Genomic DNA, 27,285 nt, shown 5'->3' with positions numbered 1-27,285 from the left:
CCTGGAGGGCGTGGTCGGACTGAGGGGCGGGGTTTGGTTGGCCACGCCCCCGCCCCGCCAGGCCCCGCCCCGCTGCGGGGAAGATGGCGGTGGCGCGGAACGGCGGGAGCGCGGCGCTGCGGCGGCTGCGGGGCGGGATCCCCGGCGGAGCGCGGTGAGCGGGGCCGGTGGCCTCGGACAGCCCCGGTTCGGCTACCCCCGGCCCGACCCACGCCCCTAATTCCCCCCCCAGGACCCGCTTCCCCGCGCATCCCCCCTTCCCGGTTCCCCCCAGCGGACTCACGGGCGGGCCTCGGGCTCTGGCGCGGTGCCGGGCGGGCAGCGGCCCCGCTGTTAATGCATCACCAGGAAGGACAAAGGTCCAGCCGGCAGCGGGGCCCCGGGGCGGGGGAGGGGCCATGACCCTCCCGAGCCTCCCCGGGGGGAGCCCTGCAGCCCCCGGCCCCAACGTCCTCCCGGGAGTCACCGGCGGGGCTGGACCAGTGCTGTGGGGCAGCGGGTCTGCCCCACCGTGGAGAGGGTGACGACCAGCTGGAGCAGCCCCCGGGGCTGGGGGGATCCGTCGGAGATGGGGGGGCTGATGTGGGCTAAAAAAACACACCCCTCTCCAGCCTGGGATGGGGGGAACTGCGGCCTTTGCTTTCCCCACATGCTGCCTACAAAACTAGCCCCAGCCCCCCCGAGATGAACTGAATGACACCCCCGAAATGGACGATGGAGGCGGCTGCCTGTGGGAACTGGCAGCGTTTGGTTCCCATTTGCCCGCCCTGGGCAGAGCTGTCAGTGTTTTCTGCAGCGAGGGGGTGTCGGCGGGACCCCCACGCTGACCCACTGTCCCGCAGGGGGTACTCGCGGGACGCCGAGGGCAGCTGGTTCCGCTCCCTCTTTGTGCACAAGGTCGATGCCCGCAAGGATGCCCATTCCAACCTCCTCTCCAAGAAGGAGACCAGCAACCTCTACAAGATCCAGTGTGAGTGGGCTGGTGGGGAGGACGGGGCTGGGGGAGAGCACAGAGAGGGTGCACCCCGCTGTGTGGGGCTCTTGCCCTGGCAGCCCCTCTCTCCTCTGCCTGCAGTTCACAACGTGAAGCCGGAGTGCCTGGATGCCTACAACAGCCTGACGTGAGCCCCGCTGCGCGTCCTGAGGGCTGCCCAGTGTCCCGGCGGGGTTTTGGGGTGCTGCTCTGGAGCCAGGGGTTGGGCAGGCTTGAGCATTGCTTCTTAGGACCCTGTGTGGGTCTGCGCCCCTGCTCCTTGCCTCAGTTTCCCTCCCTGTGAAATGAAACCCCTGCACAGGGCCGCTCCAGGTGCGGTTAGGGCAGAGCCGTCCATGCCCTGGGCTGGGAAGGAAAATGGGGGTATGGGAAGTGTTTTGGGGTAGCTTCTCCCCGCCCAACAACCCCTCACAGAATGTGCCCTCACAGAGAGCAGGTGCTGCCCAAGCTGCACTCAGATGCCGACTACCCCTGCGACCTGGTGGGCAACTGGAACACGTGGTATGGCGAGCAGGACCAGGCAGGTGAGGACGGGCAGGCAAAGACCTCAGCTCATGCTGGCTGTCACGTGGGGGGAGCTGCCGGGTGAGATTTTGGGTGCTGCCCCCCCTTCCCAGCCCCAAACTCTCCTGGCAGTGCACCTCTGGCGCTTCTCGGGCGGGTACCCGGCCCTCATGGACTGCATGAACAAGCTCAAACAGAACAAGGTACTGCTGAGGTTGGGGTGAGCTGCCCGAGCTCTGCCCCTCGCCTCTGCCTGACCCCCCGACCCAGGTTGCACTCACCCCCACCCCAAACCCCCCACCTGGGGCTGTCCCCAGGAGTACCTGGAGTTCCGCAAGGAGAGGAGCCGGATGCTGCTGTCCCGCAGGAACCAGCTGCTCCTGGAGTTCAGCTTCTGGAACGAGCCCCTGCCCCGCCAGGGACCCAACATCTATGAGCTCAGAACGTACAAGCTGAAGGTGAGCGGCTGTGGAGTCAGCCCGTGCCTTGCGGTACCCCTTGGGTCAATATACCCCCAGGGTGGGGGTCCTGTCTGTTGTGTTTGGGGGAAGCTCCCCACATTCCTGCCTCCTTGGTGAGGGAACCTCAAGCAGGAGGGAGCGGTTGGTATCTGGCTGCTCGCTCTGTTTTTCTTCTTCTCTATTTCCAGCCAGGGACCATGATTGAATGGGGCAACAACTGGTAAGTGACTGTTTTCATAGAATCATAGAATTGTTTCAGCTGGAAGAGTCCCTCAGGGTCATCGGGTCCAACCACAACGCAACTCTAGCACTAAACCATGTCCCTGAGAACCTCGTCTAAATGCCTTTTAAACACCTCCAGGGATGGTGACTCCAGCACTGCCCTGGGCAGCCTGTTCCAATGCCCCACAGCCCTTTGGGGAAGAAATTGTTCCCCACATCCAACCTCAACCTCCCCTGGCGCAACTTGAGGCCGTTTCCTCTGGTCCTGGCGCTTGTTCCTGGGGAGCAGAGCCCGACCCCCCTGGCTCCAAGCTCCTTTCAGGCAGTTCAGAGATCAGAAGGTCTCCCCTCAGCTCCTGTTCTCCAGCTGAACCCCCAGGTCCCTCAGCTGCTCCCATCACACTTGTGCTCCAGCCCCTCACCAGTTTTGTCACCTCCTCTGCACTCTCTCTAGTACCTCAATGTCCTTCTAACGATGAGAGGCGCGAAACTTTCCCAGCATGAAGGCAGCTAAGGTGGGGAAAGGTCCCCCTGGAACAGGGGGGGCCCCTTGGGCAGCTCCCCCCACTGCGTTTCTCCCACTGTGTGCCAGGGCTCGCGCCATTAAGTACCGGCAGGAGAACCAGGAGGCGGTCGGCGGGTTCTTCTCGCAGATCGGGGAGCTGTACGTTGTGCATCACCTCTGGGGTGAGTCCCCCCAGCCCATGTCAACCCCTGGGTACCCACCCTAGGGGCTGGGGGGGTTCTGGGTGCCAGCCCTGTCCCCTCCCCGCAGCCTACAGGGACCTGCAGTCCCGGGCGGAGACGAGGAACGCTGCCTGGAGTAAGAGGGGCTGGGACGAGAACGTGTACTACACGAGTGAGTGTGTAAACCTGGCCCCTGTCAAGGACCCCTGCCTGCCCTCAGCCCCCCTGCCTGCCCTGGGGACCCCCTGCCCTCACCTCTCTTTCTTTTTCTGTTCCAGTGCCGCTGATCCGGACCATGGAGTCGCGAATTATGATTCCCCTGAAGATCTCCCCCCTGCAGTGAGCGGGGGCTGCACTGGGACGTCTGCCTGTGCCTGGGGGGTTCCCCCGCCTACACCCCTGCTGGGGAAGGGTTGGGGTCTCTGCTCCCATGCAGCTCCCAGCCCTCCTTTCCCCCCACCCCTGCTATTTTGGGCTGCCCTGTGGGGGCTGTGAGCGGGGAGGGGAAGGGCGGGAGCCCCCCTTCTGCAGTGGGTCCCCAAATGTGGCAGAGGATGGTGCTGCCTGGGGGGGTTGGGCAGGCTGCAGAGGTGGGGGAACTGTCTTAATTATTACTGATGGACCCAGTGGGTGCCTTTCCTGCCAATTAAATATTTAATATGCCTAAGCCTGGCCCTTTTGGGGGGGATGTTGGGGGTGCTCAGGCCCCACGCAGGGGGAGCAGACCTCCCCCCAAACTGGTCTTGCCCAAGGGCCCACCCTGCACCGAAAGCCCTCCACTCATGGGTACTCTGAGAAACCAAGCTCCCTCCTGTGTGCCCATAGTACCATTTGGCACCCTATTTTGTGCCCCCCGCCCCCTAAGCCCATGAATCTCCCAGTGCCACTGGGGACCTCCAGCCAAGGGAGCCCCCGATTCCTGCAGGTGCCCTTTGCACCAGGAGCCCCCACGGCCACGCGTGGAGCCGCCGCGGGGGGAGCCGCCCCCCAACAGGGCTGGTCAATGGGGCTGTGACCCCGCCCCGAACAGGACTGTCAATGGAGCCGTGGCCCCGCCCCTCAGGTCTGACCCCGCCCCACCGGGGTTTGTCAATGAGTCTGACCACGCCCCTTTACCGAAGCCACGCCCCGTTCCCGCACCTGCCCTCCCGGTCCGCCTGTTGTTGTGTCCGCTAGGGGGCGCTTGCAGCGGTTGCCGTTCTGTTCCGCTCTTGTTGCTTCGTTGGCGTCATTTCCGGGCGGCGCCGAGGCGGGTGGTGCGGTGAGCGGGGCCGGGGGAACAGAACCGGGAGCGCCCGGGGCTGAGCTGAGGGGAGGACGCGTCCCTGCGCCCCGTGTGCGGGGGATCGGGGCTCCGGGGGAGCACAGGCCCCTGGGCCTGCGGGTCTGATGGTCTCCGGAGGGGCCTGAGCCCGGTGTGGTGGGGGCCGGGGGGCTCTGAAGGGGTAGAGGCCCCTGGGCCTGTTGTACTGCGGGTCTGTGGTGGGGCTGGGAGGGGGGAGGCGCAGGGGCCTGAGGAAGGGAGCCCGGGACAGCCCCCGGCCCGGGACAGCCCCCGGCCCGGGACAGCCCCCAGCCCGGGACAGCCCCCGGCCCGGGACAGCCCCCAGCCCGGGCAGCTCTGGCCCTACATAGATGGTGATTTTGCCTCTTGTCCCCCAGTCCTTGCCTGGCAGCGCTATGTCGTCAGAGTCCAGCAAGAAGAGGAAACCCAAAGTGATCCGCACAGATGGGGGCCCGCAGGAGCCCAAGCGGGGCAGGGGCGATGGCGACCAGGTAGGACCGGGGGCTGCGCACGGGCACAGCGCTGGTGTCCTGTGTTAGAATCATAGAATCAAAGAATCATATTGTCTGGAAAAGCCCCTCAAGATCATTGAGTCCAACTGTTCCCCCACCCCCGGCACTGCCCCATGTCCTGAGAACCTCATGTCCATCTGTCCAGCCCTCCAGGGATGGTGACTCCAGCGCTGCCCTGGGCAGCCTGTTCCAATGCCCCACAGCCCTTTGGGGAAGAAATTGTTCCCACATCCAACCTCAACCTCCCCTGGTGCAACTTGAGGCCGTTTCCTCTGCTCCTGGCGCTTGTTCCTGGGGAGCAGAGCCTGACTCCCCCCCGGTTCCAAGCTCCTTTCAGGCAGTTCAGAGAGTGAGATCTCCCCTCAGCTTCTTTGCTTTTCCAAGGGCTGTTCTCACACCTGCTCCTTGCTGGACTTGTTCTCCCCCTCAGAAAGGTGTGAGACCACTTCCCCAGCGACCACTCTGAATTTCTGAACCTGCTTCCATCTCCTTCAGGAAGCACAGTGCTCAAGAAGCCAAAAGCTCCTCTGGAGACACAGGGAGACCGAACATGAGGCTGAAGGTTGCCCCTCGGGTTTGCAGGTTGCCTTAAAACACTCCCACAAGCAGCAGCGTAGCTTGGGTTCAGCCAAAGCAGGGACAGGGATTGAAGCAGTAATTCCATTTCCCATCTTATCCTCTGTAGTCATGTAGATTCACGGGTGCAGGATGGAAACCAGTTTAAATTTATAACAGCTATATAAAAGACAACCTGAATTTCTTAGGCGTTTTAACACCTGGTGGTGTTTGTGTCTGGGATTGTTAAGTGAGTCCTCTCCCCTGTGTAGAGTCTTGGGCATGGGATTAACAGACAGAGTGAGGAATCAAGACCCAGCAGTTTGTGTCTCAGTGCCCTTTCCAGAGCAGGTGGAAGGAAGGAGCCTTAGAAGGTGCTTTCTGCTTTCACAGGATGTTCGGTACTACAGCGAGGAGTGCGAGGTGGATTTGCGTGACCCTATCAAAGACTATGAGCTCTACAGAGACACCTGCCAGGAGCTCCAGAGACTGATGGCAGAAATCCAGGAGCTGAAGAGCAGGGGCATCAAGGACAATGTAAGGAAAAGCCTCAGTTCTTGACTTAATGTGTTCTGTTCTTTGACATTTTTCCTATTAATCTGAGGGAAATGGGCACTATTTTCTGGGGAGAGTCAGGAAAATGGAACAGCGTCCCTTAAATAAAGTAAGATACGATTTAGCTGAGGTGTTGGTCTGGACTGAGCAGATGTTGTGCAGACTGAGTTCTTTTAAAGCACGTCTGGGCTCCTGATGGGTTGGTGGCTCCTGTGGGAGAACTCTCGCTGTCCCATGGAGACCCAGCAGCCTCAGCTGTGGCTGGGGAAGGCTCGTGCTGTCACTGCCCACACTATCCTCTGCATGGCAGAGTGTGCGATCAGGCTCAAACACACTAGAAAAATCACTATAGTGAGCCTGGAAACCCCTACAGGCTATTTCCAGTGAGTGACCTGTGAGTCTGGCAGCGGGAGGCTCCCTCGGAAGCCCCAGTGACATAAATATTGGCTCCTTAGCGAAGCGCGGAGCCCCTTTTGTGACAGGACTTGCAGGAGGTGCCTGCAGCAAGAGGAGTTTGTGGCAAGAGTCGTCTCTCCCACTTCAAACCATTCTCTCCGGCTTCAAACCCCTCTCTCCTGCCACTCAGGCGTCTGAGATCGACGAGCGGCGGATTCAGAGCTGCGTCCACTTCATGACCCTGAAGAAGCTGAACCGCCTGGCTCATATTCGGCTGAAGAAAGGGAGAGACCAAACTCACGAGGTGCAGAGGGGCTGGGGGGCGAGGGATGCAGGGTGGGATTTAGGTGTATTGGAGATGGTGCCATTTCTGCCTGCTTTATGTTTGGATGTGTGGGAGGAATTAAACAGCAGCCAGGTCGTGATTTTTGAATTAGAGGTTTATCAGACACTCTACTGCGGGGCAGCGGAAGCTGTAATTATAACGAAAAATGACAGAGCGGTATCTGCTTCTGTCTTGAATATAACAGGTAATCAGAAAGCTCTGTCTCAAGAGTCTGATGTGCAGCAGGCCTGAGAAATGTGTGTAAAATTGGCCCCAGAAGTAACAGAGTTCCTGGAGAGCTTTTCCCAGTTTACAAATAACATTATTGCCCTTGTACAGCTGAGGAAACTGAGGCATGGGGATGGGAGAGGGCTCAGTCCGCGTGCCTCAGTAGCTCTGCCCCATTCTGTGCCTTGTCCCCCAAATATGCTGCCTCCAGGGCAGAATCAGTTTGATGTGATGAGCATTTGCTCTCCCGGCCCTTGAAAAAGTCTTTTTACACCCAAAAAATTGTTGCGTACCCTAAAACCCACCGTTGCTAGCTGGTATAGTGTGGGGGGGTGTTTGCTGGAAGGAAGGTGACGGAGCTTTATCCCCTGCTCTGGCTGTGTCGGTATTTCAGGCAAAGCAGAAGGTCGATGCATATCATCTGCAGCTCCAGAACCTGCTCTATGAGGTGATGCACCTGCAGAAAGAGATCACCAAGTGCCTGGAGTTCAAGTGAGTTTGGGCGGGGAGAAGAGGGAGCAAATGGTGTGTCTGGGGTGCGATGGAGGCCTCCAAAAGGGAGAATATTAGAAGGGCCAAAGACCAACTACAATTAATCTGTTCACTGCCATAAAAGACAATAAAATAATGTCTCTGCAACTACATGAGCAGCAAAGGGAGAGTTAAGGAGAATCTCCATCCTTTATTGGATGCAGGGAAAACACAGTGACAAAGAATGAGGAAAAGGCCAAGGTACTTAATTCCTTTTTTCCCTCAGGCTTTAATAGTGAGACCAGTTGTGTAGCTGGATTTGATGATCTTAAACGTCTTTTCCAGCCTAAACAATTCATGATTTTATGACTCTATGAAATTTTGGGATCTTTTGCCGTATCACCTGAGCCCGCTGCGGGAGGAGGGCGGCTGCTCTGGATGCCCCTGATCCTTCTGTCCTTGCAGGTCAAAACATGAGGAGATTGAGCTGGTGAGTCTGGAGGAGTTTTACAAAGAAGCCCCCCCCGAAATCAGCCGGCCTGCTGTCACCCTGGCCGAGCCCCACCAGCAGACCCTGGCCCGCCTGGACTGGGAGCTGGAGCAGCGCAAGAGGTGGGTCAGCAGTGTTTCGGTTCTGGGTCAGCCTGCTGTGCTCTCTGGGGCCTCCGGGAGCGAGCTGCGCAGCTGCTGGGTGAAGCAGTGGGTGAAAAAGGTTTAACACCCTCTTGAAATAATCAGCGTGGAACAAGTGACAGATTCATTGTTTCACTGAGTCCTTGGTGTGGAGAATTGTTGTGTGTGTGGAGTTGGGCTTGGTGGGATCCTTGTTTCATAGATCAGGGGGTTTTCATTTGTGTGCCTGGTGAAAGAGAGTCCTAGGGAGCAGAGCAACCACCAGACCAGTGCAAGAGAACGTTGGTGCTGGCTCTTGGATATCAAGAGAAGAAAATTAATTGTATAGCTCCATGTTTCCCCAGCATTTGCTTGGGGGCTCCTGCAGCTAGAAACAGCGGTGCTGCTCGTCATAGGGGTGATCCTGCAGGATGACCAATTATGGACTTGTATCCCTGCTGCTGTCTTATGAGGTTACGGGCTGTCATCTTATGGCAAGAGGCTGAGGGACCTGGGGGGTTCAGCCTGGAGAACAGGAGCTGAGGGGAGACCTTCTGATCTCTGAACTGCCTGAAAGGAGCTTGGAGCCGGGGGGGTCAGGCTCTGCTCCCCAGGAACAAGCGGCAGGAGCAGAGAAAACGGCCTCAAGTTGCGCCAGGGGAGGTTGAGGTTGGATGTGGGGAACAATTTCTTCCCCAAAGGGCTGTGGGGCATTGGAACAGGCTGCCCAGGGCAGTGCTGGAGTCACCATCCCTGGAGGGTTGGACAGACAGACATGAGGTTCTCAGGACATGGGGCAGTGCCAGGGGTGGGTTAATGAGTGGACTCAATGCTCTTAAGGGTCTTTTCCAACCAAAACAATTCTGTGATCCAGAACCTGGTATTGCAGATGTGCCACACAGGGCAAAGTGATCCCTGTTTTATCTACTGTGCTGTGGTGTGAGGAGCAAAATCATGCCTGGCTTGGGGCCACAGCCCAGTGCTGCCGTTCCTGCCTGTGCTCCTGACGCTCACCACGGTGAGGAGCTGCCTGCGTGGCGCTGATCTCCCTGTGCAGCACTGATCTCCCTGGGCTGTGACGGGCACTGATGTCCTGGTGCTCGCAGCCACCTCGGTGCAGCTCCAGCCCCCACGGTCCCTTGGCTGGCACAGGCAGTGCGAGTGGCTCAGCTACTCCCTCCACTCTTGCCCTATGCGAAAAGCAAGCACGATGCAGCATCCCTGTGTTTGACAACAGCCAGTGGCTTTTTCAGCCAGGCAGCAGCCAAGATCAGCCTCTGGAAAGATCTGCCTGTGTGAGCAGGGCAGCGCAGCGGAGCAGGGCAGCGAGAGGTGCTGCCTGGCTCCGCTGCCTCTCCCAGACCCATCACGTCACACCCAGCTCCTTCTGTCCCCCTTTGTGCAGCAGCTGAGGCTCCCGGACAGCTCTGCCGGCAGCACATGCTGCAGAGGAGTATCCGACCTGGAGATCTCTTGAGAGTTCTCCTTAAAAATTGTTGTTTATCGCAAATTGCATAGAGGGTGAAGATGAGCTAAGCTCCTGCAGTTGCATCTTGAATTGCTGAGAAGCCTCATGATTCCCACTCACCCCATGGTATCTGGGGAACACGAGGGTTCACCTCTTGCTGATGTCATGGTGGGAAATATCCCCTTCAGCTGCCTTGGGAGCAGATGCTGGTAGCACCTTGAGCACTATCTGATGCTGGTGGAGTTGTCAGTGCTCGTCCATAACTGTCACACTGTGGAGTACTGGCCAGCAGGCCCAGGGCAGTGACCGTCCCTGTGCTGGGCACTGGGGAGGTCAAACCTCGAGTCCTGTGTTCAGTTTTGGGCCTGTCATGCCAAGAAAGGCCTTGAGGTGCTGGAGCGAGTTGAGAGAAGGGAATGGAGCTGGTGAGGGGCTGGAGCACAAGTGTGATGGGAGCAGCTGAGGGACCTGGGGGGTTCAGCTGGAGAACAGGAGCTGAGGGGAGACCTTCTGATCTCTGAACTGCCTGAAAGGAGCTTGGAGCCAGGGGGGTCGGGCTCTGCTCCCCAGGAACAAGCGCCAGGAGCAGAGGAAACGGCCTCAAGTTGCTCCAGGGGAGGTTGAGGTTAGATGTTGGAAACAATTTCTTCCCCAAAGGGCTGTGGGGCATTGGAACAGGCTGCCCAGGGCAGTGCTGGAGTCACCATCCCTGGAGGAGTTGAACAGACAGAGATTAGGTTCTCAGGGGCATGGATTAGTGCAGGCTTGGGGTAGCAGTTGGACTCGATGCTCCTCAGGGACTCTTCCATCTGAAATGATTCTGTAGTTCTAATCAGCTCCTTTCTGCCTCCGCTTGCCCTTGGTGTTCAGAGCTCTTTGTGTGTCACCATGTCTGAGGTCCCCTGGTTCCTGCAGTGATTTTTGCTGGGTCAGGAGAGCTGAGCCCATGACCCCCACAGACTTTGTAGCTGTGGTGTGTGGCAGTAACCGAATTCCCTCCCCTAGGCTGGCAGAGAAGTACAAGGAGTGCCTGACCAGCAAGGAGAAGATCCTGAAGGAGATCGAGGTGAAGAAGGAGTATCTGAGCAGCCTCCAGCCTCGCCTCAACAGCATCATGCAGGTGCCTGAGCTCTGCAGGGAGGGGAGGTGTTTTTTGGACTGAGCTGAGATTTGGACTGTACTGGAGATTTGAAACACTTGGGTTGATTCTGCTTTGGAGACATTTTGCTCCCAGTGAGTGTGGATGGCGGGTAAAATCTGCCTCAGCCTCGTGCCGAGACTCCTCTGGAGTCTCCTTGTTTATGCAGCAATTCCTGCAGCGCTGCGGATGGAGGAGTCATTAAACAGGCATTTCTCTGGGGAACGATACGCACTTCCAGCCCCTTGCGATTGCCTTGGGAGGAAAGAAAGGTGAAGAAACTGGGTTAGCTGCAGATCCAGAAGTTTCCCAGCACAGGAGAACTGCCAGCGCTTCCTGGGGGGCTCACTGTGCCCGTGGCAGCGTTTCACCCCATGCTGCGGGGCTGATTTCCAGTCCCCCACCTGCCAGCTTGGGGTGAAGGAGAAGGTGTGCAGGACGAATTATCCTGTTCCTGGTGATAACTGTTCTCCCTCTTGTCCCCTCAGGCCTCCCTGCCTGTGCAGGAGTATCTCTTCATGCCTTTCGACCAGGCACACAAGCAGTACGAGACAGCCCGGCATCTCCCACCACCGCTCTACGTTCTCTTTGTTCAAGCCAGCGCCTACGGGCAGGCCTGCGGTAAGCGCAGTCCTCTGTGACCCCGTGGGGGGCTGTCATTACTCATTGCTCCCCCCCGGGCCAAATTTCACTCCTGCTTGCAGAAAACCCTGCTCTGGGGACACTTTGGGAGGTCCTTTTTGTCCCTGCTGCTTTGCTGCCGGATTCCGCTGAGCCCAGAGCAGCGGGGTGGCCTCAGGGCCAGCGCAGTGAGGCAGCAGCACTTGAAACCGTGTTTGCTCAGCTCCCTTGCTGGGAAAAAACTGCTTGGAAAGCTCGCTTCCTGCCTCTGCCACCCTTCTCAAGGGCAGCAGGGACATTGCTGCTAGCTGGCTCGGTGCTGACACAGCCTCCCAAGACCTGTCACCCATGGGGTGGGTGCTGCGCTGTGCCACCCACGGCAGTGGTGGCTCCAGAGCAGGCAGTACCTCTGCTTGCCTTACAGAGGCCTTTCCCCGCTCCTCACCCAAAACCTTTGCCATTCCAGAGGCTTTTTGAAGGATTTCCTGGTGTGGCTGCGGATCCCCGGGCTGTTTGCAGCTCCTGCATGGAGAGGGCTGTAGCGCAGGGTGAGAGCTGCGGTGCCACCTGCTCTGAAGTTGCTCCAGGAGTGGGGCAGATGTTGGGAGTGTGGAAGGACCACTCTGTGCCACCTGGCCACACCAAATCCCTGCTAATGACCCTCCAAATCCCTCCTCTGAGCCCGTCCTACCCAGAGATCCAGCCCTACGGTGACCCCACGGAGCCTTTTGACAACCACCCCTTCCTGCTGACCCTTCGTTTGAGCCTCCTCTGCCGCGGGACTCTGCCTCATGCGGCCATGCAGCAGGAGTTTTCTGGGGCAGGGCTGCTTCTGACTCCTCTCCGGTACAGAAGTGGGGTTTGTAGCTTAATTTTCATGTCTCCTCTGTAGATAAGAAGCTCATGGTGGCCATTGAGGGGAGTGTCGAGGAAGCCAAAGCGCTGTACAAGCCTCCTGAGGACTCGCAGGGTGAGCTGGGGAGTGTTGCCACTGCAGGCAGACGAGTCGGGGGGAGAAGCGGGTGGGTTCTGGGGTGGAAATGGCACAGTGCCTGGTGTCTGCACCGCTGGTCCGCTCTGTCCCCAAGTCCTCCTTCCTGAGAGGTGTTCACAGCCTGTTGGAGTGACCCCTGGTGCTGGGGGACCGTTCCTGTGCGTCTGCATCCTGCTAGGTCCCTGGTTTTGGGGGGATGGTGCTGTCTGGGGGGGGCTGTGGCCTTGGGGAAGGGGCTGGTGGTCCTGCTGGGTTTGGGGAAGCTGCAGAGCCCTGGGCAGTCCCCACTTACACCCCTCTTGTTGTGCAGATGACGAAAGTGATTCGGACGCAGAGGAGGAGCAGACCACGGTAAGGGACACCGCAGTTTTCTCCCAACACCTTATCGTTGGCAAAACAATCTGTGCCTGCTAACTGGGGGAGGTGCTGGGGAAACTGGGCCTGAGCAGGTCTAAGCATTAGTCCCTCCACTCTGTGAGCATGTCTGTGGGTGCACTGAAATTAAATCCAGATGTTTCTTGGGAGCAGAGAGATGCCGTTTTCAGTTTCTGTCCCAAATGCAGTAGAACCAGAGTACAAATCTGTCCTGCTCCCGTCCCACTGCACTCACATCCCTCCCAGCTCCCCAGCTGGAGCTGTTCCACTTTGTATAAATAGCCTGGGGCTGGAGGCAGTGTCCGGTGGGGAGGGACATTTGTCTGTCCCCCTCCCATCTACCAAAAGCCTCAAGCTGGGCTCTGCACGTGGGGCTGCTCAGTGCTCCCTTGGGGCAGTGTTTGAGTCCTACAGGTTGTAGCTTTGGGTGCTGGGGAGAGGCTGTGGGTGCTGGGGAGAGGCTGTGGGTGCTGGGGAGAAGCTGTGTGTACTGGCAAGAGGCGTTAGGCACTGGCTGCCCCCAGCATCAAAGCCTGGGGCGAGCTCTGTGGCACCAATCCCCACCACCCCGCAGCTGCACCTGGTGTTTTCGGGTGTTGCTGTGAGGAAGGGCAAAGGGAAGGGCCTCAGGTTCTGCGCCTTGCCGTGGGGAAGCTTTTGGGGGCAGCAGGTGCTTGGCCTTATCTTACAGGGGTGGGGACACTCCTGGGAGCTGAAGGAACGACAAGAACTCGAGTGACTTTGTCCTTGCCCCTCCCCAGGGCTGCTCTGTGGTCATGGTGCTGGGGAACTGGACTGGAAGAGCGGTGGGAGGAACTGGGGGTCTGTGGGTTGCCAAGGAGCAGGAGAAGGGTCTCACCCCTCTGTTTTTCCCCCCAGAAGCGGCGCAGACCCACCCTGGGTGTGCAGCTGGATGACAAGCGCAAGGAGATGCTCAAGCGACACCCCTTGTCCGTCACCATTGACCTCAAGTGCAAGGGTACGTGGACCCTGGTGGCCTGTGGCAGATGGCACGTGAGGATGGGTGACAGCAGGTCAGGGAGCAACCTGGCAGCAGCTTGGGGTCCACGGAGACAGCTTGGGGTGTGGAGAGGCTTTCCTGCCCTCGGCCCAGCTGCGCCGTCAGGGAGGAGCGTGACTTCCAGGGGACACTGAACAGCAGCTCTGGCTCCTGGAGCTCCTCTCGCCCCCGTGGGTGGGGTGACCTTGCTCTGAAGCTTCTTCTGTCTACTTGAGAGCTTTTCTCTTTTGTGCTAGGGTCTTGGGCCTGACAGATCCAGCCTGGCAAATGCTGGTGGGACAGTGTAAGAGGTTATAGGACATGGATTACCAGTTCCTCTCTGCCCCATCTTTTGTTGTCGAAGCAGAGGGACGTGTATAGCTCCCTCTGCAGAGAGCGGATAGCAATGTTGTCTCTCCTCTATTGGTGCAGATGACAACGTCCTTCACCTGACCTTCTATTACCTGATGAACCTCAACGTCATGACAGTGAAAGCCAAGGTGACCACTGCTGTTGAGATGACAACAGCCGTCAGTGCTGGGTGAGGAGAGACCTGTGGGCACCGAGCGCAGAGCTCGCTGGGCACCGACCCCTCTGCATGCCAGGAACACCATCCCCTGGTGTCCCCATCCTCTGCTCAGAGTGACCTGCTGGCAGAGTGATGTAGTGCAAGGGCAGCACATGGTGACAATGTACCCCTGTGCCCAGTGAGCTGGGGCACTCCAGGCCCAGCTATTGCTCCTGGTGGGTGAGGTTTTAACCTCAGTTCCTCACTGTGATGCACTTGGGGGCCTTGGTGCAGAGCTGCAGTGTCACAACGCTGTCCTGACTTGTCCCTTGATGGCTAAAGGAGACCCCGGAGAGCACAGCTCCATCTCTGCTTCTGGGAGGGCTTTACCTGGTGCATCCTCGACCCTGCAGAATCCTCCCCCTCAGCCCCAGGGCTGTGCCAGGAGCCCACCCAGGCAGCACCCTCCTCCTTAGGATGAGAGGGAAACAGCCTCAAGTTGCACCAGGGGAGGCTGAGGTTGGATATTGGGAACAATTTCTTCCCCAAAGGGCTGTTGGGCATTGGAACAGGCTGCCCAGGGCAGTGCTGGAGTCACCATCCCTGGAGGGTTGGACAGATGGAGATGAGGTTCTCGGGGACATGGGGCATTGCCAGGGATGGGGGAATGGTTGGACTCGATGGTCTTCAGGGTGCCTCCAACCAAAACGATTCTATGATTCCTCCTCCTCTCCTTTTGTTGTGACAAGCCAGGGGCCGGGAGGCTGGGAACCTCTCAGGGGAGCAGTCCTGGACTGGTTGGGAGCTGGGACAGAACCTCTCCTCTTGTCACCTTCAGCCGCCAAACTGCCTCATCCCACCCGCAGCCCGTGCCTGGCAGCTCCCTTCACCCGCTCGCTCTGCAGGTCACCTTGTCCTGAGCGCTGCAGCTGCCTCTCCATGAGCTCCCCAGGGGCCTCTGGAGCCTGGTTGATGTGAGGAATCGCTGAACTGGCAGCTGCGGGCGCCTGCCCAGGGAGCTCCTGTTAGCTGCCAGCTCTCTGGTCACAATTCCTCAGCCATGAGGAGCTGCCTGAGGCAGAGGGAGGTGAGAGAGGCTGTGCCTGGGCCACCTTCAGGCAAGTGCTGCCTCCCAGCCTGGCCCATTTGAGGCCTCCCAGTCCCCTTGGGGTTCTCTTTTCCCCCTAGCTGTCCCAAACCCTCCATGAGAGCAGCTGGAGTGTCCCCAGCGTTCCTGCGCAAGGTGCTGCCTCCCTCACGGCTCCCTTGGCTGCATTTCCCCAAACCCGTGAAGCTCTGGTTTGAGCCAAACCCCAGATCCCCCAGCCCTACAGCTTGATTGAGCTTGTGAGTACAGTCAGACACGAGGAATTTTATTTCATTAAGCAGAATTCCTCTGCTTAAGTTTGTTGGGTGGCACACAGCCATCGGGCCATGTGCTGGCGATGTCCTCTCCATCCACACCTGCAGGTTTTGGAGTTCACATGCTGGAGTGTTTCTGGTCTCAAAACCCAACTCATGGAGCTCATAATCCACTTATCTGGGCTCAGAGCCTGGTAGTGGCCACCCCAGAGAGACATGGAGCCCAGGCTGCTGATTAGTTGATTAATTGGTCTCTCCCCTCCTCCTGCCAGCGACCTGCTCTCCCCGGACTCCGTCCTCAACTGCCTCTATCCAGGAGACCACGGGAGGAAAACGCCCAACCCAGCCAACCAGTTCCAGTTTGATAAAGTGGGGTGAGTGGGGCTGTCCCCCCACATCTGGGGTGGCTTTGTCCTTGTTGGGGAGGGCTCGGGGAGCTGCTGTCCTGCCCATCAGCAGCAGCTGGGCTCACCGGGCACGGCTTGGGGTGCAGACAAAGCGCCTGCTCACTCTGGCTGGCTGGTGAGGAGACAGGGGGACACTCTGGGGTGATGTGACTATTCTTCATTGTCCCCACAGCATCCTGACCTTGAGCGACTACGTGACAGAGCTGGGGCACCCCTACGTGTGGGTGCAGAAGCTGGGCGGCCTCCATTTCCCCAAGGATCAGCCTCAGGCATGTCTCACCCCTCCCCACTCCCCTAGATGTCAAGCTGGGGTTTGGGGAGGTTTTGGGGGCAGTTGTGTCCTGTCCCATCCCCCCAGAGCTCCTGGTGGCACCAGCTACCCCCAAACCACGATGCACCCTTGGCTGGGACAGGTTCAGCTGGGGTGAACTGTGCAGCAGGGCCACTCCAGCATATTTTCTGTCCTATATGTGGTAATCTGAGCCCTGTCATGGCCACTGAGCAGCCACCAGAGCATGTCCCTGTCTCTGTGGGTGGCTGGGGTGGCTCTGGGAGCATGGGGTCCCCAGCGAGAGCCCAGAGGCTGCTGAAATGGTGACAGTCCCTCCTGCCCACAGCACGCAGTCGCTGCGGACAACGCACTGAGCGCCAGCCACATGGAGCTGACGGTGAAGCTGCTGCGCTCGAGGCTGCAGTCCCGCCTGGCTCTGCACAAGCAGTTTGCGTCGCTCGGTGAGTGCCTGGGGACAGGGCGTGCGGTGACAGGAGCTGACTGGTGTCACCTTTAGTGGGGTGCCGCAGATCTGCGGTGCCACCCACAGTGTTCCCGTTTGTTCCCTCTGTCCTTAGCAGGCGCAGGGCTGTGAGGGCTGCCCAGTTTTGGGTGGGAGGGGAAGGCTGGGCCCCCCCTGGTTGCTAGCACCCCCTTGGGAATTGATTTAGGCTGTGTTGTGAGGTGAACCACACAACCACTCATGTCGTGCGCCCGTCGAGAGGGCCAGGCACACGCTGCCGAGGCTGCGGGCTCCAATGGCATCGCAGCTGAGGCCACCGCTGCTCCTCTCTGGGCACCTAATGGAGTTGTCGGGAGGATAACGATGTCCCCAAGTTCTGCTTTTGGAGCATCCCCGCCTATGGGCCGGTGACAAGCTCTGTCCCCAGCCTTCCCCTTGTCCTTGGTTTCAGAGCACGGTGTTGTGCCAGTCTCCAGCGAGTGCCAGCATCTCTTCCCCACCAAGATCGTCTCGCGCCTGGTGAAGTGGACTGCCATCACCTATGAGGACTACGCGGTAGGTGCCGAGCGCGAGGCCATATCCCTTACAGCTCCCGCGTGGTGCTGGCAGCTGCTCACTCGTCCTCTCATCCCTCCTGGCAGGAGCTGCCCTACACTAAAGATGTGATTGAGGCCGGCTTGGCTGAAGACACTCACCTCTACTACATGGCTCTGATCGAAAGGGGAACAGGTAGGTGTGATTACTTCCCCTGGCAGTCACTGATTCCCACACTGGACACCTCCAGGGCAGCTTCTGGGGGTCTTCATGGATCATCTCTTTGTTTGGAGGGCCCATGGGCTGTGGGTGATGTTTTCCTCATGACAAGACAGACCTCAAGGTGCTGGAGCAAGTTGAGAGAAGGGAACGGAGCTGGTGAGGGGCTGGAGCACAAGTGTGATGGGAGCGGCTGAGGGACCTGGGAGTTCAGCTGGAGAATAGGAACTGAGGGGAGACCTTCTGATCTCTGAACTGCCTGAAAGGAGCTTGGAGCCAGGGGGGGTCGGGCTCTGCTCCCCAGGAACAAGCGCCAGGAGCAGAGGAAACGGCCTCAAGTTGCGCCAGGGGAGGTTGAGGTTGGATGTGGGGAACAATTTCTTCCCCAAAGGGCTGTGGGGCATTGGAACAGGCTGCCCAGGGCAGCGCTGGAGTCACCATCCCTGGAGGGTTGGACAGACGGACATGAGGTTCTCAGGACATGGGGCAGTGCCAGGGGTGGGTTATGGTTGGACTCGATGATCTTGAGGGGCTTTTCCATCCAAAATGATTCTGTGATTCTGCCTGTCTCTGCTCAGCCAAGCTTCAGGCCGCCGTGGTGCTCAACCCCGGTTATGCCACGCTGCCGCCCGTCTTCAGCCTATGCCTCAACTGGAAAGGGGAGCGGAACAGCAGCAATGATGACAACATTCGGGTAACCCAGGGTGCCGGGAGAGGAGGCTGGAGGACCGCTGGCTTTTTGGGGGGTGTCCCCAGCGGTTCAGAATCCATAATAAATGAGCTGTTGGGGTGAGCTGGTGGCCAGGCCACCTGCCAAAGGCAGCAGCGGGTCCTGGACGGGCAGAGCACAGACCTAAACCTGCCAATTCCTCTGGCAGGCCATGGAGAGCGAGGTCAATGTCAACTACAAGGAGCTGTGGGGGCCCAAGCCGGGGTACCAGCTCCTCACCAACCAGCTGCAGCGCCTGTGCATGGTGCTGGACGTCTACCTGGAGACCGAGCCGCACGACCCCAGCGTGGAGGGGCCCAAGGAGTTTCCCCAGGAGAAGATGTGTCTGCGCCTCGTCAAGTGAGAGCCTGGGGGAACCCGGGGGTGGTGTGAGGGGTGATGTGGGGTGTGAGGGTGCTGTCAGGGACCCTGGTGGCACTACTGTCCCCTAGAACATGGCACTGCCTGCCCTAGTGCCTCTTCTTTGTGGGGGGCAGAGACCCTTAGGCAGCTAGTGGGGCTGTACCCCAGGACCAGGCCCTTTGTGTGGGTGCCAGGGGCTTCCTGCCCCCTGGCTTAGCCCCCCCATGCCAAGAAAGGCCTTTAGGTGCTGGAGCGAGTTGAGACAAGGGAATGTAGCTGGTGAGGGGCTGGAGCACAAGTGTGATGGGAGCGGCTGAGGGACCTGGGGGTTCAGCTGGAGAACAGGAGCTGAGGGGAGACCTTCTGATCTCTGAACTGCCTGAAAGGAGCTTGGAGCCGGGGGGGTCGGGCTCTGCTCCCCAGGAACAAGCGGCAGGAGCAGAGGAAACGGCCTCAAGTTGCACCAGGGGAGGTTGAGGTTGGATGTGGGAACAATTTCTTCCCCAAAGGGCTGTGGGGCATTGGAACAGGCTGCCCAGGGCAGTGCTGGAGTCACCATCCCTGGAGGGTTGGACAGACGGACATGAGGTTCTCAGGACATGGGGCAGTGCCAGGGGTGTGTTATGGTTGGACTCGATGGTTTTGAGGGTCTTTTCTAACCAAAATGGTTCTGTGATTCTCCCTTCCCAGGGGCCCCATGCGCCTGAAGCCCTTCAAGTTCAACCACCCCCAGGGCTTCTTCAGCCATCGCTGAGCATTGTCTTGTCCATGTGGAGTGTCCCCATCCCACCATTTCAGTTCTTTTTCTGAGGTTTTGTGTTTCATTTGAAGGTTTTGTAGCCACTTTGGCTTTGGATTAAATATTGAATTGATGGAAAAACCTGTGGTGCCCCATCTGTGCAGGGGCTGCTATGGTGGGACAGGGTAGGACAAGGGGTGATGGTTTTAAACTAAAGGAGGAAGATTCAGGCCGGACATGAGGAAGGAATTGTTGTCCCTGAGGGTAGTGAGAGCCTGGCCCAGGTTGGCCAGAGAGGTGGTGGCTGAACCATCCCTGGAGACATCCCAGGCCAGGCTGGACGGGGCTCTGAGCAACCTGAGCTGGTGCAGATGTCCCTGCTCATGGCAGGGGGGGCACTGGGGGAGCTGGGGAGGGCACTTCAACACAAACCATCTGTGATTCTGTGACCAGGGGGGCTGCAACGAGCCCTGGTTCCCCCTCTCTGGGCTCTGGCAGCGTCTTGTTGCTGAGAGGACCCGTCTCCTTGCCCGGGTGCTACTGCCTCCTGCCCACCCCCCCAGGCCCTTGGGACTGTGGAGCTGAGATGGCTAAAAACTGAAATACCTAAAAATAGCCCTGTTCCAGAGCCCGCACTGCAGCCCCAGCCCGTGCTGGCCGCTGACTCAGCACAAACCACGCAGCAAGGCGGGGAGCTTTGCTGTGTCCAGGGCTGGCTGGGGGAGCAGGGCCACGTCCTGTGCCAGGGCTCAGCGTTTGCAGGGGGAACCCTGGGGGAAGTGCCCCCTCCCCAGCTCTTGCCCACAGCAGGTCCTGTCCCATAGCCAGGGTGACAGAGCTGGGGCTCCGTACCCACTCTCAAAATCATCATCCCTTCTGGTCACCACCAGCTGCTTCTCCCCCAGGGGCGATTTCTCCCTGGGGGTTGCTGACAGTCCATCTCCCCAGCTTTTTGGCCGCGATGCTGCAGCTCAGGGCTGTGTCGCAGCACTCGGGTTAGTCCGGGCCCTGCCAGCCCCTGGGGAGCCGTGCTTATCCAGGGAAGGAAGGCAAAAAAAGCCAATCCACTAAAATGTTTTGCATGGTGGCATGGGGGGAGCTGGCCCTGTTCCCAGCCCCCGTGCAGGCAGGACACGAGGAATCAGCTCCTTTGTGCCTGCCCAGTGGGCTGGAAAACCCTGTGTCACCCCTCAGTGCTGGTGACACCTCCCAGTACCCCCCCCGCCCAGCTTTCCTGCCCCCCTGCACCATCTCTCCCGGCCCAGAGCAGCAGAAGCGGAGCCAGGATGTCTCCATAAGCACTTTATTTGGTTATTGCACAGAAAGCAAGTAACAGTGGGCTGAGGTTCCTGGTGCTCCGTGTGTGTGAAGGTCCCCACAGCACCCGGGCTGGCTGCAGCCTGGGTCACCACTCGGGGGGACAATTGTCACCCCCAGGACCCCGCCAGCCCCCGTCCCAAGCAGCTAGAGCTCTGCGTCGATCCATCGATTGCACATACGTTAAATAAATGCACTTAGAGGAGAAGGGCGCTGGGTTCCCCTGGGGGCTCTTCTCCTGGGTTAGAATTCAAGTGTTGAGGTTTGGAAATCACGTTCTGCGGGGGGAGCCGGGCTGGGAGGGCTGCGTCTCACAGACATATTGCTAAGGGAAAGCCCGGCCTGGGGGGTTGTCCCCACCCTGGGGGTACCGGAGCAGCCCCTGCACCCAGAGGGGCTCCACTCACTTCTTTCCCGGCTCTGGGGCTTTGCTCTCCTTGCTGGGGGGCTCAGCCTTGGGGGGCTCTTTACTGGCTTTGGGCTCATCTTTGGGTTTCGCTTTAGCTTTGGGCTCTTCCACCTTCTCGGGCTCCTCCGCCTTCTCTTTCTTGGGCTCCTCCGCCTTCTCTTTCTTGGGCTCCTCCGCCTTCTCTTTCTTGGGCTCCTCCGCCTTCTCTTTCTTGGGCTCCTCCGCCTTCTCCTTCTTGGCTTCCTCTACTTTCTTGGGCTCCTCCACCTTCTCCTTCTTCGGTTCCTCCACCTTCTTCTTGGCCTCCTCCACCTTCTCCTCAGCTTTTGGCTTCTCAGCCTCCTTCGCAGCCACTTTGCCAACCTCCTGCTGAGGTTTTGGTGGAACCTCCTTCTCAGCCTTTCCTTCTTCCACAGGTTTGGGGCCTGGCTTGGTGGGCTCCTTCACCTGCGGGGCTGGAGGCTCTGGCACAGCAGCCACCTTCTCCTTGGGCTTCTCCTCCACCTTGGCCGGGACGTCCTTCTTGGGAGCTTCCTCTTTCCTGCCCTCCTCTGCTCCAGGCTTGGAGGGAGCCTTTACCTCCTTGGGCTGCTCTTCCTTCACAGGGGCTTTTGGCTCTTTTGGAGGGGAGGGGGTGGGCTCCTTGGCTGGGGCCGCTTCCTTCTGTGGGGACTTGGCCTCCTCCTTCAGAGGAGATTTGACTTTCTCAGGGGACTTCACAGTTGGGGTCTTGGCCTCCTCTTTAGAGGGGGTTGGAGGTTTCTCAGGGGACTTCACAGCTGGGGTCTTGGCCTCCTCTTTAGAGGGGGTTGGAGGTTTCTCAGGGGACTTCACAGCTGGGGTCTTGGCCTCTTCTTTAGAGGGGGTTGGGGGTTTCTCTGGGGATTTGACAGATGGAGTTTTGACCTCCTCTTTTGAGGGGGTTGCAGGTTTCTCTGGGGACTTCACTGTTGGGGTTCTGGCCTCCTCCTTTGAGGGAACTGGGAGCTTTTCTGGGGATTTGACAGCTGGAGTCTTTGCCTCTTCTTTTGAGGGAGTTGGGGGTTTCTCTGGAGACTTTGCAGCTGGACTCTTGGCCTCCTCCTTTGAGGGGGTTCCAGGTTTCTCTGGAGACTTTGCAGCTGGGCTCTTGGCCTCCTCCTTTGAGGGGGTTGCAGGTTTCTCTGGGGACTTCACGACTGGGGACTTGGCCTCCTCCTTTGAGGGGGTTGCAGGTTTCTCTGGGGACTTCACGACTGGGGTCTTGGCCTCCTCCTTTGAGGGGGTTGGTGGCTTCTCTGGGGACTTGACAGCTGGGGTCTTGGCCTCCTCCTTTGAGGGGGACTTTGGTTTCTCTGGGGACTTGACCTCCTCTTTTGCAGGAGACTTGGCCTCCTCTTCTTCACCCTCTGCTTCAGCTTTCTCCTCTTCTTCACCCTCTGCTTCAGCTTTCTCCTCTTCAGCTTCTTTCTCAGCCTCATCCTCCTCTGTGACCTCCTCGGTCACCTGGATTTCCTCTGTCTGTTCCTCCACAATCACCGTCTCCTTCTCAGATTTTTCCACCACTTTGATCTTCTCCTCACTCTTCACCTTGATGTTGGTGGTGATACTGGGAGCCTTGGGGACCACCTCGGGGAAGGAGAGCATCCCAATGCCAGTCTCAATCCGATATTCCTCCCCTTCCAAGAGCTTCCTACCAGGAAGAGACCAGAGCAGGACAATCAATCACTGCTTCTCACCCAGCTCAGGCCTCCTCCCACGGCCAGGAGCTGCCAGCCATGCCCTGCAGCTCCATCTCCATCAAGGAGCATCCACTGAGACACCAGCACTGGGACCTGGTTGAGACCCTCCCCCCTTCCACTCGTTTCCCCCCTACCTATAGGCAGCAATCTCGATGTCCAGGGCCATTTTGACATTGAGCAGATCCTGGTACTCCCGGAGCTGAGCTGCCATCTCCCACTTGGTGTTCCTCAGCTCACTGTCGAGCTGCTGGATGGTTTCCTGCAGCGAACAGAGCAACTGGTGATGTGGGGGTGCAGTCCCAAGGGGCAGAGGGACACTGAGACACCCCTAAACGGACCCCTGGTCACCAGAGGAGGGACACTGTGGTATCCACAGAGAGTGGTCTGCAGACACAGAGGGAAGAGGACACATCCAGGAGCTGTTTCAGCATGTCCAGTTCAGTGAGAGGACCTGCAGGAGTTCCTCAGACGAGAGCTGCCCTCCTGTCAGCTGAGCTCCTTCCAGCAGGGACAAGCTATGGAGAAGTTCTAGGACTTGGATGACTCTGGTGGCCACCAAACCCCACCCTGAGGCTGATGGGGCATCACCCAGGGGACAGGGTTTCAGCCCCTGGCCACCACTCGGTGCAGCAATTCCCAGCTCTGGGACACAAGCCACAGCCTGAACCATGGGCACAGTTTGGTGGCGGTTGTGACCAATGTCATGGGCAGCTCTAAGCCAGGCAGAGAGGTGGGACAGCTCGATCATGGGTGGGGGACACAACAGTCCCAATGCAACCTCAGGCTCTATGTACCTGATCACCAGGAGCTGGGGAAGGCTGGGTCTAGACACAACTCTGAGTATTTGCCACTGGTCGTCACCACCTCTGAAGCCAAAGCACCAGCTCTGCTCCTCCCCAGCAGCTGGATGGTCCCTCCCCACTAGATGATAGCTGGAATGCTGCCCACTGCTTCATCTTACCTGGTAGGACAGGACATCTGCATGATGGCGCTCCTCCGAGTCCTGCCTCTGCCTCTCCAGTGACTCCTGCGTCCCTTTGAGGGCCTCGAGCTCTGTGGTCTTGGCCTGGAGCTGGCGCCGGTACTCGCTGATCTCCTCCTGGGCCAAGCGGATGGCATCTGTGTTCACCTTGGCAACCTCCGAGAGCTTGTCCAGCCTCACTGCAATGAGAGAGAGGAGAAGTTGCAGGGAGGGGGGATACTGCAGCCTCCCCTTCTCGGGGAACCTCCTGTCCTTCAAGACTGCTCATCCTGCGTGTCCTCTGCGGAGCCAGCCTGGCGGGGGCTCCCTGGCTGCACCAGCTTCACCGGCCCTCGCTCTGCCTGTGCCAGGAAGGTGAAGGTGCCCGGGCAGGATGGGCTGGGTGGGTGTTTTCCCCATCCTGGCGTTTTTCCAGTGCAAACCCGCACTGCAAACCCCCCTCTCCCCTGCCACAACCCCCATGACCTCCAGAGCTCCCGCTCCCCCCCCGCCACTGCCTTGCCACGCCCAGCTGCGGCTGGACGCACCTTCCCGAGCTGGGGGGGTGTGGAATTTGCCGCAGACCCCCGGGGAACCAGAGGGGACAGGGTGGGGATTTGGGACAAACCCCGCGGCTCCCGGCGCCCCCGGGACAGCGCGGCCGTGGGCGCGGCGCCCGGCGCTGTCCGCGGTGCTGAACCGCCGCTGTCCACGGTGCTGAACCCCGCCGTGTGCTGAGCCCCGCGGGGCCGATTCCCCCCGCCCCGGTACCGTAGTGCCCCACCCAGCAGCGCAGCACGGACACTCCTGCTCCCCCCTCCCGCGTCATGGCTGCGGCACTCCCCCCTCCGCTGTACTCCCCCCGCAGCGCACCGCAAACCCTCCTGGCCTCGCTGCAGTGGGGAGGGACGGGCGGGACACCCTGCAGAGTTAGGGGGGTCCGACACCCCGAAAAGTTGAGGGGTTCCGGGGCAGTGACCATGCCAAAACGCATTGCGGGGCGCGGGGCGGACTCATCAGTACACCCAGAGACATCGAGAGCTGGTGGCAGGGGTGTGGTTACTGAAATGTCCTCCTGGAGCACAGTATATATGAGGGGGACCCTGCTTCCCTGCTCCCCCTGGGCAGGATACCCTAACGCTCTCCCAGACTACAGTATAGAAGAATGGGGTCCCTGTTCCCCCCCCGGGGTGAAGTTACCCTTAACGCTCTCCCAGAGCACAGTATATATGGGGGGTTCTCTGCACTCCCCGCGGCGCGGCCGCTCTAACGCCCTCCCGGAGCGCGGCAGCCCCGGGGAGGGGCGGGGGGACCTGCCGGCAGAGCCCTCCGCGGGGTGCGGGGGGAGAGGACTCACCGCGGAACCACTCCTCGGCCTGGAGGGTGCTGCGGGCCGCCGTGCCCTCCAGCTGGGCGCGCAGGTCGCGGAGGGCGGCGGTGACACCGGGGCGCAGGGCGGCGGGAGGCTCGGCGGGCGCCTCGGGGCGGGCTCCCCGCAGCAGCGCTCCCACCTCTGCCCGGTGCTGCCGCCGCAGCAGCTCCGCCTCCTCCCGCAGGGCTCGGGCTCGCTCCTCCAGCGGCCCCCGCGCCCGTTCCTCCTGCGCGGAGCGCTGGGCCAGCCCGCGGGCCGCCGCCTCCAGCTCGCTTCGCTGCCGGGCTTCCTCCTCCAGCCGCCCACGGAGCGCGGCCACGTCCTCGGCCAGGCGGGATCGCTCCAGCCGCAGCTGCCCCTTCTCGGCGCCCAGCCTCAGGACGGTCCCCCGCATGTCGCGCAGCTCCCGCGCATACAGCTCGCCCATGGCCGAGCGTCCCGCCTGCTGCTGCCGCAGCGCCGCCGCCTCCGCCGCCAGCGCCCGGTTCTGCTGCTCCAGCGCCCGCACCCGCTCGATGTAGCCGGCGAAACGATCGTTCAGCACCTGCAGCAGCTCCTTCTCGTTCCGCGCCCGCGGTTCGCCGTTCAGCGAGTCCAGGCTCTCGGTGGAGGATGCGGCCGCGCTACCTCCGCCAGCCCCCGCGCCCCGAGCCCGCCCCACCACCGGGCCCGGCCACGAGTAGAAGCCGCTGGAGGTGGCGGAGCGCGGGGCAACGCGGCCCGGCTCCTTGCGGAGCCCCCCCGGGGGCCCCAGCAGCGTCTCCAGCATCAGGCTCATGGTGACCCCCACCCTCGCTGCGGCAACGCCGCCGCCGCCCGCTTTATAGGGCTTGGTGCGGCCGCTCCGCCCCGACACCGGCCACGGGGATGGGCACCGGTGCCGGCACCGCCCTGCGCCGCAGCCTCGGGGTGGGGGGGAACCCCACGGCCACTCCCCGGGTGGGGAGCGGGGACCTTTGATGGGGAGCGGGGAACATCCGAGAAGGGAGTGGGGACCCTTCGAGAAGAGAGCGGGACCCCCGGGAATAGAAGAAGGGGACCCTCGGGAAGGGAACGGGACCCTCAGGAATAAAGAAAGGGACCCCCGGGAATAGAGGGCTGGACGCCCGTGAAGGGAACGGTACCCCTGGGAAGGGAGAGGGGACCCCGGGAAGAAAGAACAGGACTCCCGGGAAGGGAACGGGAGCCTCTGGAAGAGGACGAGACCCCCGGGGAACAGAGAACGGGACCCTCGGGAATAAAGAACGGCATCCCCGGGAAGGCAACAAGACCCCCGGAGAACAGAGAACGGGCACCCCCGGGAAGACAGCGGGGAGCCGCCTGGAAGAAAGGACGGGACACCCAGGAATAAAGAACAGGACCCCTGGGAAGGGAACGAGACCCCTAGGGAACAGAGAACGGGACCACCCAGGGCAGAGCGGGGCTCGTCACGGGGTGAAGGAGGGTGGGAGCCTCCCGGGGTACACAGACACCCCCTCCCCGGGCGGGATGCCAGGGCAGGGACCCCGGAGGGGCTCAGTCCCCACACCCCCCACTTGGTGGCCCCCGGGGGTCGCGCGCTGCCGGGGTCCCGCTGGCTGGGGGTCCTGGACACCCCGCGGGGTCCGGGGGCTCCGGGCAGGGGGGTCACCTCGCCCCCCTCCACCTGCCCTTGGAGGGGGGCTCAGCCCAGCCAATCAGAACTGGCAGGTAGCCTGGCCGGTCAGAGCATCCAGAGCAGCTGGCCAATCAGCACAGCTGCAGCCCGCCAATCAGCACGCATAGAGCTCAGCCAGTCAGCAGGTACCGTCATCAGCAGCCAGCTCCACAGAGCTCAGCCAATCGGCAGCCAGGTACATGCAGCTCAGCCAATCAGCATGCTGCTGGCGGGGGTCCCGGCCGCGGCCCCCCGGTGCGTGCCGGGATGGAGGGGGACCCGCTGTGCCCCGGTGCATGCCGGGATGGAGGGGGACCCCCGCTGTCCGCGGTGCCACCGCCCCGGGACCCGCCGGGCGGGCCGCGGTGCCACGGTCCCTACAGCTCCCGCCCGCTCCCGGCCCTCGGTTCTGCCCAGGGATTCACAGCCCCGGGGGTTCGGGAGTGCCCCCTGCACCCGGGGACACCCGGCTCGGAAAGGGGGGACGCGGCTCTGCCGGGTGACAGGGTGTGACCCTGTCCCCATGCCCTGTCCCACCCGTTTCCATGCCCTGTGGTGTCCCTTGTCCCACCTGCTGCCCCCCGTTCCATCTACTGTCCTGTCCCCCCCCCTGTAGCATCCCCTGTTCCGCGTCTCCACCCCGGTCCCATCCCGTGTCACCTGTCCCGGTCTACGCTCCTGTCCCCATGCCCTGTGCTGTCCCCCGCCCGCTCCCCTGTCCCCGTCCCGTGTTCCCACGCTCTGTCCCACCCCTTGTAGTGTCCACTGTCCCCTATCCCGTCCACTGTCCCCATGCCCTGTGGTGTCTCGTGTCCCATCCCCTGTCCCCTGTGTCCCATCCTCTGTCCCCACGCCGTGTCCCCGCTCCCATTTCCCGCCCCTCCCGCCCTA

At 60.5% G+C, this 27,285-nt stretch overlaps 3 protein-coding genes across 4 annotated transcripts in view; 2 read left to right on the top strand and 1 right to left on the bottom strand.

Annotated features, from left to right (window-relative positions):
* The first annotated feature begins 31 nt into the window (after nucleotides 1-31).
* Nucleotides 32-3,554, top strand: NIPSNAP1 (nipsnap homolog 1). Its single transcript, XM_082066347.1, has 10 exons — nucleotides 32-154; nucleotides 843-970; nucleotides 1,076-1,121; nucleotides 1,424-1,518; nucleotides 1,631-1,701; nucleotides 1,816-1,956; nucleotides 2,148-2,179; nucleotides 2,774-2,868; nucleotides 2,957-3,040; nucleotides 3,147-3,554. Exons 1-10 carry the CDS (start codon nucleotides 84-86, stop codon nucleotides 3,209-3,211), a joined length of 828 nt encoding a protein of 275 aa, XP_081922473.1. The 5' UTR covers nucleotides 32-83; the 3' UTR covers nucleotides 3,212-3,554.
* A 544-nt stretch (nucleotides 3,555-4,098) lies between these two features.
* THOC5 (THO complex subunit 5) overlaps nucleotides 4,099-27,285 on the top strand; it is a 45,336-nt gene continuing 22,149 nt past the window's right edge. The window contains exons 1-20 of one of the 2 annotated variants that reach the window (XM_082066652.1): nucleotides 4,099-4,129; nucleotides 4,531-4,644; nucleotides 5,614-5,757; nucleotides 6,362-6,475; nucleotides 7,119-7,216; nucleotides 7,661-7,807; nucleotides 10,281-10,395; nucleotides 10,902-11,034; nucleotides 11,927-12,004; nucleotides 12,339-12,379; nucleotides 13,283-13,382; nucleotides 13,836-13,944; nucleotides 15,546-15,647; nucleotides 15,853-15,949; nucleotides 16,298-16,412; nucleotides 16,866-16,969; nucleotides 17,056-17,143; nucleotides 17,746-17,861; nucleotides 18,046-18,236; nucleotides 18,930-19,113. In XM_082066652.1, the coding sequence (XP_081922778.1) occupies nucleotides 4,549-4,644; nucleotides 5,614-5,757; nucleotides 6,362-6,475; nucleotides 7,119-7,216; nucleotides 7,661-7,807; nucleotides 10,281-10,395; nucleotides 10,902-11,034; nucleotides 11,927-12,004; nucleotides 12,339-12,379; nucleotides 13,283-13,382; nucleotides 13,836-13,944; nucleotides 15,546-15,647; nucleotides 15,853-15,949; nucleotides 16,298-16,412; nucleotides 16,866-16,969; nucleotides 17,056-17,143; nucleotides 17,746-17,861; nucleotides 18,046-18,236; nucleotides 18,930-18,993 (2,052 nt within the window). In that variant the 5' untranslated portion in view covers nucleotides 4,099-4,129; nucleotides 4,531-4,548 and the 3' untranslated portion in view covers nucleotides 18,994-19,113. Of the gene's footprint in view, nucleotides 4,130-4,396; nucleotides 4,645-5,613; nucleotides 5,758-6,361; nucleotides 6,476-7,118; nucleotides 7,217-7,660; nucleotides 7,808-10,280; nucleotides 10,396-10,901; nucleotides 11,035-11,926; nucleotides 12,005-12,338; nucleotides 12,380-13,282; nucleotides 13,383-13,835; nucleotides 13,945-15,545; nucleotides 15,648-15,852; nucleotides 15,950-16,297; nucleotides 16,413-16,865; nucleotides 16,970-17,055; nucleotides 17,144-17,745; nucleotides 17,862-18,045; nucleotides 18,237-18,929; nucleotides 19,114-27,285 lie in introns of those variants that run through there. The other variant, XM_082066651.1, reaches the window with a different exon arrangement.
* NEFH (neurofilament heavy chain) lies at nucleotides 20,216-25,536 on the bottom strand (the record flags this gene model as incomplete). Its single annotated transcript, XM_082066343.1, has 4 exons — nucleotides 20,216-22,376; nucleotides 22,560-22,684; nucleotides 23,387-23,586; nucleotides 24,744-25,536. The coding sequence occupies 4 exons, from the start codon at nucleotides 25,534-25,536 to the stop codon at nucleotides 20,699-20,701; spliced, it is 2,796 nt and encodes a 931-aa protein (XP_081922469.1). The 3' UTR covers nucleotides 20,216-20,698.

This window comes from Streptopelia decaocto (genome assembly GCF_964273445.1).
Source record: "Streptopelia decaocto genome assembly, chromosome: 15".
In the NCBI taxonomy this organism is placed as follows: Eukaryota; Metazoa; Chordata; class Aves; order Columbiformes; family Columbidae; genus Streptopelia; species Streptopelia decaocto.
The sequence above is the reverse complement of the archived record's forward strand: the minus strand, read 5'-3'. Positions and strand labels throughout refer to the sequence as shown.

Excerpts from the sequence above, each read along its gene's own strand:
- NIPSNAP1 (XM_082066347.1), top strand. The coding sequence starts at position 84 with ATGGCGGTGGCGCGGAACGGCGGGAGCGCGGCGCTGCGGCGGCTGCGG. Across the intron at positions 1,957-2,147 it reads TCAGAACGTACAAGCTGAAG|CCAGGGACCATGATTGAATG; the intron begins GTGAGCGGCTGT and ends CTCTATTTCCAG. Across the intron at positions 2,180-2,773 it reads ATTGAATGGGGCAACAACTG|GGCTCGCGCCATTAAGTACC; the intron begins GTAAGTGACTGT and ends ACTGTGTGCCAG.